The sequence below is a fragment of the Neophocaena asiaeorientalis genome, unplaced genomic scaffold (assembly GCF_003031525.2).
Source record: "Neophocaena asiaeorientalis asiaeorientalis breed wild unplaced genomic scaffold, Neophocaena_asiaeorientalis_V1.1 scaffold14, whole genome shotgun sequence".
In the NCBI taxonomy this organism is placed as follows: domain Eukaryota; kingdom Metazoa; phylum Chordata; class Mammalia; order Artiodactyla; family Phocoenidae; genus Neophocaena; species Neophocaena asiaeorientalis.
Window position 1 is genome coordinate 2,176,714 of NW_020175192.1, and position 15,978 is coordinate 2,192,691.

General features: G+C 43.0%; 1 protein-coding gene across 4 annotated transcripts in view; it reads right to left on the reverse strand.

Moving 5' to 3' along the window:
• Positions 1-4,027: 4,027 nt before the first annotated feature.
• Positions 4,028-15,978, reverse strand: part of AP3M2 (adaptor related protein complex 3 subunit mu 2) — an 18,218-nt gene continuing 6,267 nt past the window's right edge. For all 4 annotated transcript variants that reach the window (XM_024765066.1, XM_024765063.1, XM_024765064.1 and 1 more), the window contains 6 exons: positions 12,745-12,882; positions 8,015-8,100; positions 7,630-7,763; positions 6,077-6,284; positions 5,710-5,854; positions 4,028-4,523 (listed from right to left, as the gene is read on the reverse strand). In XM_024765066.1, coding sequence (XP_024620834.1) covers positions 4,423-4,523; positions 5,710-5,854; positions 6,077-6,284; positions 7,630-7,763; positions 8,015-8,100; positions 12,745-12,882 — 812 coding nt within the window. In that variant the 3' untranslated portion in view covers positions 4,028-4,422. The remainder of the gene's footprint in view (positions 4,524-5,709; positions 5,855-6,076; positions 6,285-7,629; positions 7,764-8,014; positions 8,101-12,744; positions 12,883-15,978) is intronic.

A 15,978-nucleotide genomic window follows, 5' to 3' on the forward strand; every position in this document is an offset into this window, starting at 1 on the left:
CACAAAAGTAAGAGGCCCGCACACCAAAAAAAAAAAAAAAAAAAAGAAGATGCTAAACATGACCTGGCTGACACAGCGACATCCCAGTTATTAGTTCAGACTAGGAGCTAGTGTTAGGGCCCTTTTTTCCCAGTCCATTTTGCTTTTCTGCTCATTAGAAAGAATTCACTCCCAGACCAGTCCACACAAGTATGTTACTTAAGTAATGCTGCTTTCTGCCTCTCTTAGACTTTAACTACTCTTGAGATGCAACCCATACTCCTGGCTGCTGCCTGACAGTGTTTGTTATCACTGACACCCCAGATACAAGCATAAATGATGCCATTCTTGCTGTTGCGTAAGTGCCGACTGTTCCTTGGAGCAAACGAGGTCATAGTTGTCTCTCTCTCGAGGCTGTCAGAACTGCTCAGCTTAGAGGTTCTTAGAAGAAAAGTAGTTTCAACTCACAAAGGAAAGAGACTCTCTAAAGCCCAAGAGCTTGGTTCACGGGGGAAAACACCAGCTTCCCTGAAATGCTCAAGTCCCTGGACCAGTTCAATAAACGTGGGTCACAGGAATGTAAGTCACAGATTTCCTGACCTTAGCCTGCTGGCTTACAAGTTCCCCTGTGAAAGTGGCAGGTTTTGTCCTAGACAGATGTGCATCTTAGCCATTTCGGAAAAACACTGCTGGAGGACAGCAGTAAGGAAGACCCCGAGCATCTCTGGCCAGAGTTGAGCTGGTTTCACCCCCTCCCCCCTTGCAGGACAAGCTTTTCTTTGGGTAGTTGGGTTAATGAAATGAACTGAAGCAGTGAGGGCTCCTTTGATGGAAATGCAAAGTTAAAAGGCCCCAACATTCCTCTGAGTGAAGTCCTGGAAACCAAAGGCTGCATGAAGACAGGTGCTCAGCAGAGGCCAGAGACTGAGCTCCAGGCAGAGCCCCAGCCCTGCAGGACTGATTCATGTGGATGAGGCTAAAACACACTCAAAGCGCAACACATCATTACCCGGTGTGGGTGAGAAAAGTCAGGGTAAACTGTCTGGGACTTGTCGGGGGAACGAAATGGGTATAAGGGTAAATTAAGTAGTATTTCTTTACTATCCCCAGCCGGTTAATATTGATAAAACAGATAGATGCTAATAGACCCAAAGAACAAAAATGATTCTCGGATAATTGTGCAAATTGTTTTAATGGGTAAAGGCCTAGAGGAACTCAAATGATTGAAACTCCGACCCCCCTGGAGCCCCAATCTTAAGTCAGGCTGTCAAAAGAGTGCCATAAACTTTGGTTCCACACTTAACTCTGAAAGCCAAAGACCCACAAAGTCCCCAGTATTTGGGATCTTGGGGGAAAGTTTAAGCTTTTCGAATTCAATTCCCTTTTAAAAATTCTAACAATTACAAAAATTAATGTCATTGCTGGCACTGAGTCACCACCTACTGGCCATAGAGGAAAGTACAAATGTTATAAAATGTACCCGGTCACACCACAAGGTTAGGGAAGCCCGACCAAAGGAAGAGACGTGAACGACTGAAACAGATAGGATGGGGTAGTAATAAACACTCAACAACACTTGTGGTTAGAAAACAGAAAGAAGTCTTAGTCTCCCCCAGGCCACGAGGGACCTAGAGAAGGAAATCAGGACAGACGTAGGAGAAGGACCCTTGTCTACACTTCACAGGAGACTCCGGGAAATCTCCACTACAATTAGGATGACTGGGACCTCGGAGCCCCGTTTCACGCCCTAACTAATCAACCCAGGAAGATAGAGAGGAAGAGGAAAGCACTAGAATAGATACCAGCAGTTTGGATGGTTTTGTCTTTCACACGCTAGGCGGGACATAATTTGATGGCTCTGGACCTTTGTTCTCACAACCTTCAAAATGACATATGGCTTCAGGTCTGCTGGTTGGAAAGTGCAGAAGCAGTGAGATCCCCATGAACTGGTTTCTTTCTTCCTGCTTCCACTGGGGCGTGTGTGCACGGCATCACCGCTAGTCCTAGTAACGTGACCCTCAGGACGTTAAGGACTGTTAACACTCAACTTTATTAACATTTAAACACAGCAGGTGCTTCTGCACGTTAAACACGTGTGGAACTGAGCGGTTCGGCAGAGGCGCCCGGCCCCACCTATGCTAACACACCACCGGCTGAAGGGGGTGGCCAGGGGTCTGCAGCCCAGGGGTGCCTCCCACAGCCCCGGTGCTTTATTTCTCCTTAAGTTCTTCCCTTGAAATTAGGATGAGCTGCCCTGGAGGGACAGCTGGACTTACAAACCTAAGAATATTCAGGGACCAATATTGGTTGTTTCCTATGACCGAGGAAACCCTGAAATCCTCCAGAGCCCTCAGGAGAAGCAGCTCCGGTATTCTGGAATCCACAGACAGAGACGTCTCCCTTCCATGGCAGGTGTGTATGGGACCTGGGAATCCAGGACAAATTCTGGAGTGATGGAGTATGAGACACATGTGCTGTCTGTCCCCAGCACAGTTGACCCCAGAGGAAAACCATAAAGCAACAGTATTCTGCAGCAAAAACAAGTCCAGGAAGTAGGAAGAGAAAACTAGAGCAAAACAATTGCTGAAGTATTTGGAAACAGGGTTTTAGAGAAAAAACACAGGGTTTGCAGAGTACAAGGTCTTCATTTTTCCCCCTGCACGAAGCAGGGTGCAGTATCGCTCCTAAAGGTATAATTTTAAAAACCTGTCTTTTCTATAAATATTTCAGTGGGTAATGGGCGTATTAAACTAGAGTAAAAAGTCCCTGCTGGGAACACCTGAGGTCTGCCTTCAGTTGCCCGTGTTTCTTAAACCAGGCTACACAGGATCAACACGGCCCATCTTCCTACAACATCAGTTTTATTCAACGATTCAGGAGATTTTTTTGTCTTAAAACAAAAACCGACTGGTCGATATACATTGTTAATGAACATATTATATAGTGGAGACTCCGAGGAAATAACTTTACTGGGCAGCTCCCAGCACTGGCCGTGCCCTCGGTGGTCAGCATCCTTCTCACTTAGGGTCTCAACTGGAAAAGCTGCAGACGGGAAGGTCGGACTGCAGCACCAGGGCAGCACTGACAGACATGAACAAGGAACCACTGGGTCACAGAGGTGGCACGAGGGGGCCATCTACACTCCGATACTATGACACACAACCTGCTGCCCTAGGGGTGATGGGATTGGCTTCTCTGAAGCGCTCCTAGGGGAACAGGAGTTCTGTAGAGTGAAGTGAGTGGAGCCGTTGGGGGGTTAGGGAAAGAGGCGTTTCAGGCAACACCCCCTGGAAGAGGGCAGCTCATCCTCGCTGAAGATGCCAGGCCACGTGCTGGAGGCATGCAGCGGTCAGTATTGGAAAACCGGTCGGAGAGCATCGTAGTCTTTAAGGGAAAATCTGATTCTGCTGGGGTTTCCATGTCAACAGTGCACTCGAATTTAAGAAGTTTCCAGTGCATTTCCAGAAGTACAAATGTTTATGTTTGTATGAAAGCGGAAGGGTCAAAAAGAAACTCACTCAACTCTGTTCATCCCAGCCGCCCTGCAGGTGGAGCTGGACAGCTCCTCCCACCTTCCTCATTTCAGTGTGCGGTGTGCACGTATGCTTCACGCTGCCCCGAGAACAGAGCCTTCTCTGGTCCTTCCTTGGCTAACGGTCCTTCTCTTCCAAGCTTGCTCTCTCTTTCTAATCTTTCTTCCCAGCTTGAAATACAAAAACAGGACTTCCCTGGTGACGCGGTGGTTAAGAATCCGCCTGCCAATGCAGGGGACATGGGTTCAAGTGCTGATGTGGGAAGATCCCACATGCCGCAGGGCAACTAAGCCCGTGCGCCACAACTACTGAGCCTGCGCTCTAGAGCCCGCGAGCCACAACTACAGAGCCCGCGAGCCACAACTACTGAAGCCCGCGTGTGCCTAGAGCTCGTGCACCACAACAAGAGAAGCCACTGCAGTGAGAATCCCCTGCATTGTAATGAAGAGTAGCCCCCGCTCGCCGCAACTAGAGAAAGCCCGCGCGCAGCAACAAAGACCCAACGCAGCCAAAAATAACTAAAAATAAAATAAATAAATTTAAAAAAAACCCAAAAACTAAAGACGCCTTTCCTTAGCTTCAGATAATTAAAGCCAAGCGAGTAACAAATGCTGGTCTTTTCCTGTGGTAACCATGTCACAAGTAATTACATACGGCATCAAGTACCTCCCCCTGCATCGCACGCCTCTGCTTTGAGAACTGACTTGGTGCCGCTGGTGTGTGGGTTCTGCGCAGGCCTCCCTGGCGGCCCGGCCTCCCTTCATTAGCTCCGGGGCACTGTAGCTACGGGAAAACAGGAGCAGGTGGTCCAGAGTGGGCAGTGACCTAGGAGAGGGCTGACAGTTTTTACTTTTAGACAAGTAAGCAATGAAAAAGTGTTCATGACTGTTCCCTTTGCAGAACTCTCCCTTCAGGTTCGAACTTGGAACTTGCCAGCTTTGGTCATGTATTTTATGCCCTTAAAGGGTTTGTACTTCTCTCCATACATATCCAGACGATTCACTTTGAGTCCTGGAAGGAAGGAAGAACAAGACATAAGCATTACTCAAAAGAAGCAGGTAGCAGAACTGTTTAGGTTCGTTTCAACTCAAAGAGATCCGTGGGCTAGAAAAAGCTGCAACGGTGAACTGGAAAATACCTGCCCTTACTTATATCACTTAAACGCAGCCGACAGATACTTCACTCTTGGTATACAGGCTGAAAATAAAGCCCTGCCCCAATGAAATGCTAGCCTATTCGGAGACATATTCCTGAAGTGGAAAGGGCAGAAAGTTATACGCAGGCTGAAATGAGGGTGAGGGAAAACTAAGACCGCTCCAGATTTTTCTCAAGTTATGGGGTTGAACATATGAATTAATAATAATAACAAAATTAACAAATTCATAATCAAATAAAGGCATAACTAAATGAATAAATTAGTGATGAAAAGTGATGAATTAACACGTGAGTGCTTCCTAAATATTCTCACTATACTAAGAAATGAACTTTTTTTTTTTTTTTTAGAAATGAACACTTTATACTGTGCAGAGCTTTCAAGTTCATTAAGTATTTTAAGATGAAAGAGCTTAGTTAAATGAATTCTAATCACTTAAACTAGACAAGATCCGTTGGTAAAAAAGAACAGGAGCTTCATATAAAGCTGAAGTCATCTCCTATCCATCTGAAAGGGTCGTTCTAAGGACTGAATAAGAAAATAGATGAAGAGAGCTTAAACCAGTGCCTGGCGCGTAGCAAACCACCTGCCGGGCATAGACTACAGTCAATGACTCGGATTGGCCCGAGGGTTCCCAATGATAACAGCACCTGTGAAATCTTCTGAGACTGGGGGAAAGGAGGGGAGGGGAATTCTTCTTTCAGTCACCAGCTGAGAATGTGGACGCATCCCCCTACTGAAAACCCTGGGACCCCAATCAGCAGGCCCAGGGCGACTCAGCCTCGGCCTGTGAACACTTCTGTCTCCGATACTGTTTCCTTCTCACATGTGTCTCAGACACTTTTATTCATGTCACTTAAGCCAACTTTGAGGTGAGGATTACGGACTTTCTCCAGAAATGTGCTAGGAAAGATCTGACTAAAGATCACGTATCCGGTAACGAAACACAACTCTGCAGACAGGGAGCCGCCGGGAGGCTCTGCGACGTCGCTCACTGCCTTGGCCGCTTGCCCGCCCCGCAACCTCGGGCTGGGTGTCACTCACCAGAAATGGCCAGCTGCTGGATCTTAAACTGCAGGTTAATCGTGGGGTTCTCATCGGGTTTGGAAGCTCCAGCCTGAAGACTCACGGTCCCCTTCAAACTGGGGAGCTTTTGGGGATTTATTTTTCCTACATCCCAAGACAGCATCTCCAAAGAAACAGGAAAGAAGTTACAGTGGAACCTTCATCTGAGGTGCTGGCCTCCAGGGTGTTTCCCAGCAGAGAATACTATTTGTTACCATCAATTATCTCAGTGTCCTAAACAATGTCCCTTTGATCCATCTCCCCTTTCCACAAGATATAAAGGGCTCCTGCAGAGTTCCTGCTATTTATAACAACGGCAGCTCAAGCCTCCCGCTTATTCTCCTACCTTGGTGACCGGGTCAAACGTGTGCGTGCCCTGAGACGGCGTGAGGTTCATGCTCAGGACTCCTCTGGGCATCTGGCTGCTGACCGTCACCCCCTCGATGCTCTTCCCCATAGTCTGCTTAGGGCCCACCGTTATTTCAAAGCGGCCAAGAGAACTACTGTCCCGGAAGCTGATGTTATGTTTGACATAAACTGGAATCGCCACCAGGCTGGAAAAGAGAGAGACAAAAAGCCCATGTCGTTAATGTACCGGAAAAATGGCCACACTTCCCTTTTTCTGCCCCGCTGGCAGCCTTGCCTCCCTCACCTGCTTCCTTATCTTACAAAGTAAGCACAGAAAAACCCTCTAGACATCTTTAATTATTTTCTTTTTGTAAAGCTAAGATGCTGACTAGTAAGTAAACTGATTCTTCTAATGACTCTTTGAATGATATCAACAAAACCAAAGAGCAGACCTGGCAGACTATGAGAAAAAGGCGTGGCAAACAAAAACCACGTTTCTGTGTTTTACTTTGTGACATGTGACCAATAATTATTTGTACTTGGGAGGGTAATATTCATACGTCACGGAGCTTTTACAATTTCTAGAGAGTGCTTTTACCTGACTTTGATCCTTAAAAAACCCTAAGGGGTAGGGTTGTCATCTGACAGAAGAGGAAACACAGAAGCTACAGGATGATACTAAAGTTGTAACCATCCTTAGCATCTGTGGAGCACTTCCTGTGGCCAGCGCCACTCTAAAGGTTTTCTCTCTATTAGCTCATTTAATCCTCCCTGTAAGTAGGAAGTAGGCACTGCCTCTGTCCTGATGTCATGAATACTGACGTCCTCATACGTAACTGAGGTTAACTAGCTTGCCATGGTCATATATCATAAGTACTATGGGTGGGGCTTAAGCGTGGGCAGTCTGATTCCAGAGCCTCTGCCCTCAGGCGCTCAGACATTTCCCTACGTTATTTATTCCGAATCCCACAGGAGGGCTTCAGTGGCTGTGAGGTCCCACAGCTCTCTTCAGTCCGCATACCTTCTACTATACACCTTCCCCTAAAAGCCCTCAGACTCCATAGTAAACAGAATGTGCAAGACCAAAAAATCACTGAATTTTATGTTTTTTCATAGCACCATTCATGGCTTTTTTGAGTGGAGGGGATTGAATACAGGTGTTCTTAGATTCCAATCTGAGAAAAGAAAAAGTTCCCGTTTAGGCATATAATAACGACAATAAAACTTACAGCAGTAAACCTAACAAGCACTTACTTTGTGTGAAGCACTATTTAGAGTCCCTTATTTAACCCACACAACAAGGTACTTTTATTATTTTCAACTTACTTATTCATCATTTATTACTTTTATTACTTCAACTTTCTCAGGTAAGAAAACAGACACGGAAAGGATAAGCAACTCACCTGAGGTTACCCAATTAGTTACCTAGAGCCCAGGTAACTCCAGAGCCTGAGTTCTTCATCACCATGGATACTGTTTCCAAACACACATACACATGCACACACACGCACGCACACGCACACTCCACCCTTTGGTTCGATGGCTGCTTACTTCTGTGCACTGACGTGGTACGAGAGCAGGCGGAAGTTGCCGTCGGGAGGGATGAAGGAGAGGATGCGCTCGGACTCCCAGCGCTTGAAGCGGACGCAGGGGTGGAAGCTGACATCATCCAGCAGCCTGGGGTTCTGAGTGACAGGCAAGGGAAAGCAACAAGCAGGAATTAAACACCGTGCTTCTTTCGGGAAAGTAACTCAGATGCTGTTCTCACTGAAACACACACACACAGGTTCTGTCGTTACTTTTAGAAAATTCAAGCCCAACATGAGCTTTGTGGTTGTCCTTGATCACTTCTTCTGGTTCCATCCCCTTCCCCCCACTCTGTCATTCCAGAAGCATCTAATTTCCCAAAAACTAAATCTCTGGCCCAGGATTTTACCATGAAGGAAAGCGTAAGGTCGGGCATTCCGGTCAGCTTGACGCAGGCATCGATAACACCCTGGATCTCGGCAGTGACTGTGGACCCTGAGACAGAACAAGATGGAAAGAAGGTAAAACCCTCTCTGTCCCTCCCAACTAACATCCCTCCTCCCTCCCTCCTTCTTTAACCTTCTCTTTTTTCTCCCATCCTATTTCCTTCCTTCCTTCTTCCTCCCCTCCCCCATTCTTTCTTCCTTCCTTCCGTCCATCCATCCATCCATCCATCCATCCAAATCATCTACCCAGTCCATCTGTCCTCCTTCTAAACCTTTATCGACTGCATAACAAGCGCAAGACACTAATGAAGCAGTGGGGATAAAAGACTGGTGAGATCGTTACTAGCCTAAAGGAGTTTTCAATCTAGTGCCAGAATCCAACAAAGCACCGCTATCTTAACCAATGGCTCACAACACTGAATTCATATCAGAAACTGCTCTCCCTAAGGGCACCAAGGAGCTCTGCCACCAAATGGAATGGATACTTTTGGTCTTCAGCCTGCAGGCTCTCCCTGCTGCAGGGCCCTGTGCCCACTTCCTTCTTTCAAGTGTTCCCTTCTCCTAACCGCTCCGATTTCCTGTTTTTCTAGCTCTTCTCTCTCGTGCCTTCTGCAGGTTGCTCCTTCTCTGGACATCCTTTACATGTCGACATCTTATCACAGTTCTGAACTTCTCTTTTCTTGAACCTGACACGGTCTCCTTGGGTTACTTTACCTCCTTCCTAAGGCTTCGATTTCCACTGATGGCCAGTTATTTCCTAATCCTTTTTCCAGTTCAGCCTCACTCCTGCCAACAGGACTGCCCCACTTGGACGTGACTGAGGCACTTCAAACTCCACGTGTCAAAAACTGAGTCCCTTATCTTCATTCCTGGATCTGCAATTTCTCTTTTCCTTAGCTTCATGATAAAACCATCTATCCTGTTGCCTAAGCCAGAAACACGGATGCGTCCTTGATGACTTCTGCCCCCTTGGCGTCCATATCCCACCAGTGCTCCATCCCCTCTTCACATGACTCCTCCACTCCTCTCCATCCTCACTACCATCACGGAACCTGTACCTTGGCCTGGACTCCACCACAGCCTCCCGCCTCCCTGCCCCGAGACTCCCCCCAACTCTGTGCCATGCTGCACGTCCAACGGGACGGTTCTCAACAACAAACCTTGTCAAATTATTCCCAGCTTAAAACTCTTCAATGGCTCCAAAGGGTCCTCCTTAAAATGGCATACAAGATTCTTCACCATCTGGCCACCTAGAGCTTTTTGGGTTTGGTTTTTTTACTTTTTCATTGAGATCAAACTTGGAGTAAAACGCAAACATCTTAAATGTCCAGCCCAATGAATTTTTAAATATGTTCACACCTATGCAGATACGACCCGCGTCAAGATGCGGACCCTCACCGGCAACCCAGCACACTCCTGTTGTCCATCCCAGTTCACCTGAGTCCCTAAAATTCTGACTTTTATTACCTTAGGTTAAGTTGCACATGTTTTCAAACGTCATACAAATGTATATGATCGTAGGCATCTGACTGCTGCTCAATACCGTGAGGTTCATTCATGCTGTCAGGTGTACCTGCAGTTCTTTTTCTTTACTGTAGAGTATTCCACGGTGTGGTCATATAGAAATTTCTGTATCCTTTGTATTACTGATGGACATTTGGGTCCTCTCCAGTTTGGGGCTAATATGAAAAGCTTCTGTGCCTACTTCGTTTTAAAGCCTCATCGCTTACTTTTCTTTTTTTTTTTTAACACCTCTCAATCCAATCACACTGAGCTACTTTATTTCCCAACAATATTTTACTCATCTTATAGTGTTTGCACTGCTTTGCTCCCAAATCCACGTAGGTCTTACTAACTCCTACTCATTCTCCTGACAAAGCGTTAGTTAGCTTTACAATTTGCCCTGGGTGGGAGGGGACCTCTCTTATGCTCCATCTTTTTCCCTTTCTCTCTCCCTCGCTAGACTTTCAGGAAGCTTCCTGCAGCCAAAGACCCTGTCTTAGTCACCATCACATGCCCACAATCCGGCACTCAGGTACAGCACCACTGGTTCTCCGTAAACACTTTCTGGATGACTGAGTTCACTCATGTGAAGAGAACTTTCTCTAAATTTCTAAGCTCCAAGGACTTGTAGTCACATTAACCTATCCCAATGGATAGAAAAGAAGGTTCTCTGAATTTTAGTGATTACAACATTAGTTCTGCCATGAGAATTGAGAGTCAAATACTTCCAAAAGGAAATCTGATCAACAGGAGATCGGGTTGTTACTTTTCTTTTTCACTCGAGAGGATAAAACCAGTGAAAATGGAAGCTCAGCACTGGTCTGCATCGTGTTTTTCTTATTGCTTTTCTTTCAGCTTTGTTGAGGTATAATCAACAAATAAAAAGTGTATCTATTTCAGGTGTACGACTTGATGTTTTGATACACATATACCCTGTGAAGTGATCACCACAATGAAGCTCATTAACATCTATCACCTCACACAGTTAGCTGGATTTTCTTGGTGGTGAGGGCCCTTAAGCCCTGCACTCTTAGCAAATTTCAAGTAGAGGATACACGTGTGAGGTGATGAGGGAAATCCTTTCACAGTGTATATGTATATCAAATCACCATAATATACATGCTGAGTATCTTACAGTTTTGTCAGTTACACCCCAATAACACCGGGAAAAAAAAGTACACAACTGTAGTCACTGTGCCCTATATTAAATCTCCAGAACTTTTTCATCTTGTGTAAGTGAAACTTTGTACCCTTTCACCAACAACTCCCCACTTCCCTCTCCCCCAAGTCCTTGGTAACCACCCTTCTACTCTCTGCTTCCATGAGGTTGACTATTGCAGATTCCACATATAAGTGAGATCACGCGATATTTGCCTTTCTGTGTCTGGCTTATTTCACTTAGCATCATGTCCTCCAGGTGCATCCATGTTGTCACAAATGGCAGGATTTCCTTCATTTTATGGCTGAAAATATTCCTGCGTGTGAGTCTATCTCACATCTTTATCCATTCATCCATCAACGGACACTTAGCTTGCTTCCATATCTTGCCTATTGTGAATAATGCTGCAATGAACAAGGGGGTGCAGATTATCTCTTTGAGACACTAATATTCACTTCCTTTGGATCTATACCCAGAAGTGGGATTGCTGGATCGTAAGGGAGTTTTAATTTTTTGAGGCACCTCCATACTGTTTCCACAGTGGCTGCACCAACTTACATCCCCCCCCAGCAGTGTACAGGGTTCCCTTTTCTCCACATCATTGTCAACACGTGTCATCTTTTGTCTTTTTGATGTGAGGTGTGAGGTGGTATCTCACTGTGGTTTTGACTTGCTTTTCCCTGATGGCTGGTGACACTGAACACCTTTCCATATGCCTGTTGGTCATTTGTATATCTTTTTTTGAAATATGTCTCTTCAGATCCTTTGTGCCCACTTTTTTGTCAGATTATCTGGGTTTTTTTGCTATTAAATTGTATGAGTTCCTCGTGTATTCTGGATATTAACCCCTTATCAGATACATGGTTTTCAGATATTTTCTCTCATTTGTAGGTTGTCTTTTCCACTCTGTTGATTGGTTCCTTTGTTGTACAGAAGCTTTTTAGCTTGATGCAATCCCATCTATTTTTCCTTTTGTTGCCTTTGCTTTTAGTGTCATATCCAAAAAATCACTGCCCAGACCAGTGTGAAGAAGCTTCTTCCCTATGTTTTCTGCTAGTAGTTTTATGGTTCCAGATCTTATGTTTAGGTCTTGTATCCATTTTGTATGTGGTGTGAGATAAGGGTAATTTTATTCTTCTACATGTGAATATCCAGTTTTCCCAACACCACTTACTGCAAAGACTAGCCTTTCCCTATTGCATGTTCTTGGCACTCTTGTTGAAGTCCAGCTGGTTGTAAACCCATGGATTTATTGCTGAGCTTTCTATGCTGTTTCACTGGGATACATGTCTGTTTTTATGACACTACCATACATTTTGATTTCTGTAGTTCTGTAATATATTTTGAAATATAGAATTGTGAAGCTCCCAGCTTTGTTCTTGCTCAAGACTGCTTTGGCTATTTGAGGTCTTTCGTGGCTCCATATGAATTTTAGGATTGTTTTTTCTATTTCTATAAAGAATGCCATTGAGATATTTATGTGGATAGCATTTGGGATTTTGATGGGGATAGAATGCTTTGGGTATTACGAACATTTTAACAATATTAATTCTTCCAATCCATGAACAAAGCATGCCTTTCCATTTATCTGCTCTTCTTCAATTTCCTTGATCAGTGCTTTGTAATTTTCAGTGTATAAGTCTCTTCGGTTAAGTTTATTCCTAAGTATTTTATTCTTTTTGTTGTTATTGTAAGTGGGATTGTTTTCTTACTTCCCTTTTTGGATAGTTCATTGTTTGTGTATAGAAACACCACTGATTTTTGCATGTTGATTTCGTATCCTGCAACTTTATTGAATTTATTAGTTCTAAAAGTGTTTGGTTGGAGTCTTTAGAAGTTTCTACATGTATGATCATGTCATCTACATCATAACACTTCAGTCCAGTCCTAATACACAATGCTTGACACAAAGTAGCCACTAAGTTAAAATGAATGACCTTGAATAGGGGGTAATTCTGGTACTAGCTAGCACTATCTAAAAGGGGCCTCTTTCTATTTTCATAGTTCTGTGAACAGGCTGAAAGCACTTACCTGATTTATCAATGATGGCATCAATCTCTTCAATCACATCAAAATAGGCCTCATTGTTGGTGTATTTCACCCCAGTCCGTCGCCAAGGCACCACGGACAGCTGCCCGGTGGGAAGCTGGTCACCCACATTGGTGCTTCCTGAGACAATGAATATTTGATAATTAGATGTAACCAATTATCCAACAACCAGAGAACACTTCCCCAAAAGTTTCTATACATCCGCTATCCATGCACTTAATTGAAGAATTTTTCCAAGAAAAAGATTATAGCTTTCCCAACTTCTATCTTGGTAACCTAATCTATTTTAAAAACTTGTCACCAGCTGGTCTGCCTCCTCAAGCAGAATAAAGGTTAACAAGTTACCTGAGAAACAGATATCATATTTTGGTTTTGAAAGTGATCTGAACTTGGTCTCTCAAATTGCACAATACTTGCAGCTTAAATAATGCATTGGCTTTCGGTAGGGATGGTAATCTACATACTGATATAAAATTTTCATGGGTAAAAACAGTATTCTAGTTTGAAGCAGGTTTTTAGATACATTTATGCCAGGTATTAAAATGTATACATAATCTCTCTTATACCAATACTGGAACCAAGGAAAAGAATATAAATCAGATCGTTCCCTGTCTGTAAGAATTGTAAGTTGATTCCTTGATTTGTTTTTTTCCCCACAGGTATTAAATTTTTCTTTTAATTCAAAGGTTCTATACTGAAATTCTGAAATAGAACTAATTTAAAATCTATTTTCTTCTAATGTAACCTGGATCTTTTTTAATATAAAGAAGGAAACATTAAACACACATATAGTCAGCAGCTTTACAAAACATTTCAACTAAGATAGCTGGTTCTCAGATATCTTTTCTAGATTTAAGTGAGATTCAGGAAAATGACTTCACAGTATTTATAAGTGATTCAGTCACTAACAAAGCTTTTAAAGTTTTAAATGAGCCCAGAATATTGAAAAACCTGACAATTTGTTTTCTTAAAAAGAGGCACTATGTATTAAAACATATCAACAAGCTATAATAATTAAAGCAGTATGGTTATAAGGCAGGAAAGCCTAAAAACAGACCAAAAATCCAATAATGACTTAGTGCAAGACAAAAATATCATTTTAAAATGAGGAGGGCTTCCCTGGTGGCGCAGTGGTTAAGAATCCACCTGCCAATGCAGGGCACATGGGTTCCAGCCCTGGTCCGGGAAGATCCCACATGCCATGGAACAACTAAGCCTGTGGACCACAACTACTGAGTCTGCTCTCTAGAGCCCTCAAGCCACAACTACTGAGCCCACACACCACAGCTACTGAAGCACGCACGCCTAGAGCCTGTGCTCCGGAATAAGAGAAGCCACCACAGTGAGAAGCCCATGCACCGCAACGAAGAGCAGCTCCTGCTCGCCACAGCTAGAGAAAGCCTGTGCACAGCAAAAAAGACCCAACACAGCCAAAAGTAAATAAATAAAATAAAAATAAATAAATAAAATGGATGCATGCATACTTTAAAAAAAAAACGAGGAAAAGGGGTAAAGTATTCAATAAATAGTGCTAGGGAAACTGACAGTTTTGGAGAAAAAACCACAGAGTCTTACTTTACCAAGACAATTTCCAAATGGATTAAAGAATTAAATCTAAAAATAAAACCATAAAAGAAATAGAAGAAAATGTATTTTTTTAAAAGAAAGACTTTCCCTTCTTTGAGATCAAAAAGACATTTTCCAATATTTCCTTCTAACAATTATAAAGTTTCTTTGTGTTTAACTCTTGATCCAGCTAAGATTTATTTTGTGTATACAGTGAGTAGGGGAACTTCATTTCTTTTCTGTATCAAAGCTGACTGCCCCGATACAATATATTTAACAACTGGCCCGCAGTCCACGGATTTGATATACGAGCACATTTATCTATACCAAATTCCTATAAAAGGATCTGTTTCTGGACTTTCTATTTTATCCCAATCGTCTATTTGTCTATTAATGGGCTAATACTATATTTTAAAAAGTACCAAAACGTCATAATATATCTTGATTCTGACAGGACACATTTTTTCTCTTGCTCTTTTTAAAAAAATACTTTTTCCCCCAAACTGTCTTGGCTCTTAAAGTATATCTATTCTATGAGTGTTTGTCTAATGTACCAAGTGAACTTAAATATGTCTTGATATTTGACAGGGAAAATTCTTCCAACCCCTCTGTAATTACTTTTTAAAATGTATTTTTCATTCAGTTTGTCAAATTCCATGAAAACTCTTGCTTATATATTAAGCAAGACCCAAAATGTAAAACCTTAATGAAGCAGAATGATTATTTTGACTACAACAAAAAACTTTAAAGGTGGCTAAACAAACACCACCTTGAACAATGTTAAATGACCAGGGGCAGGATGTGAGAAAACATCTACAACAGAGCATTCAAAATACACAGAGACTCCTGCAAACTAGCGTGTGTATTTAGAGTATATATGATAGTTTAATATCCTTAAATGAAAGGAATACTTTTCAATTAGTAGGAAAAAAGAAAAACATTTCAACAATAACCAAAAAACAGGCAAAGGACATGAAAAAGTAAATCACAATAGAGGAAAAACAGTCAATGAACACTTGAACAGGTTTTAACTTCCTTAGTAATAAAAAACAAGTTTGGAAATAACAAGATATCACTAAACTATCCAATTGCCAAAGTTGTAAAATAATTAATAACGATAATAATAGAGTTGGCCAGGTTGCATAATTGCTACTTAAAGTATAAACTGACGTAACTTCTCTGGGGGGCTATGTGGCACAATGCATTAAAGTCCTTAAGACACGCACACCTTCTTTTTTTTTTTTTTTTTTTTTTTTTTTTGTGGACCCGTGTCCTCTGCATCAGCAGGCGGACTCTCAACCACTGCGCCACCAGGGAAGGCCCCACGCACACCTTCTGATCCGGCACTTCCATACCGAAAAGGTATCGTTCTAGATGTGCACAAAGATTTAGGCATAAGAATGCCAACTCCTTGCTATTTAAAAGAACAAAAAATCAGAGACATCATAAACAGGGACACAGTAAATGACCTGGGATCTATTCCATATGGCAGAAAATTGTAAAGTCACCAAAAATTATGTAGATGAATATTTACCATAATGGGAACATGTTCACAAAACAATGATGAAAAGTTAAGTTTAAAAATATACAAGAGGGCTTCCCTGGTGGTGCAGTGGTTGAGAGTCCACCTGCCGATACAGGGGACACGGG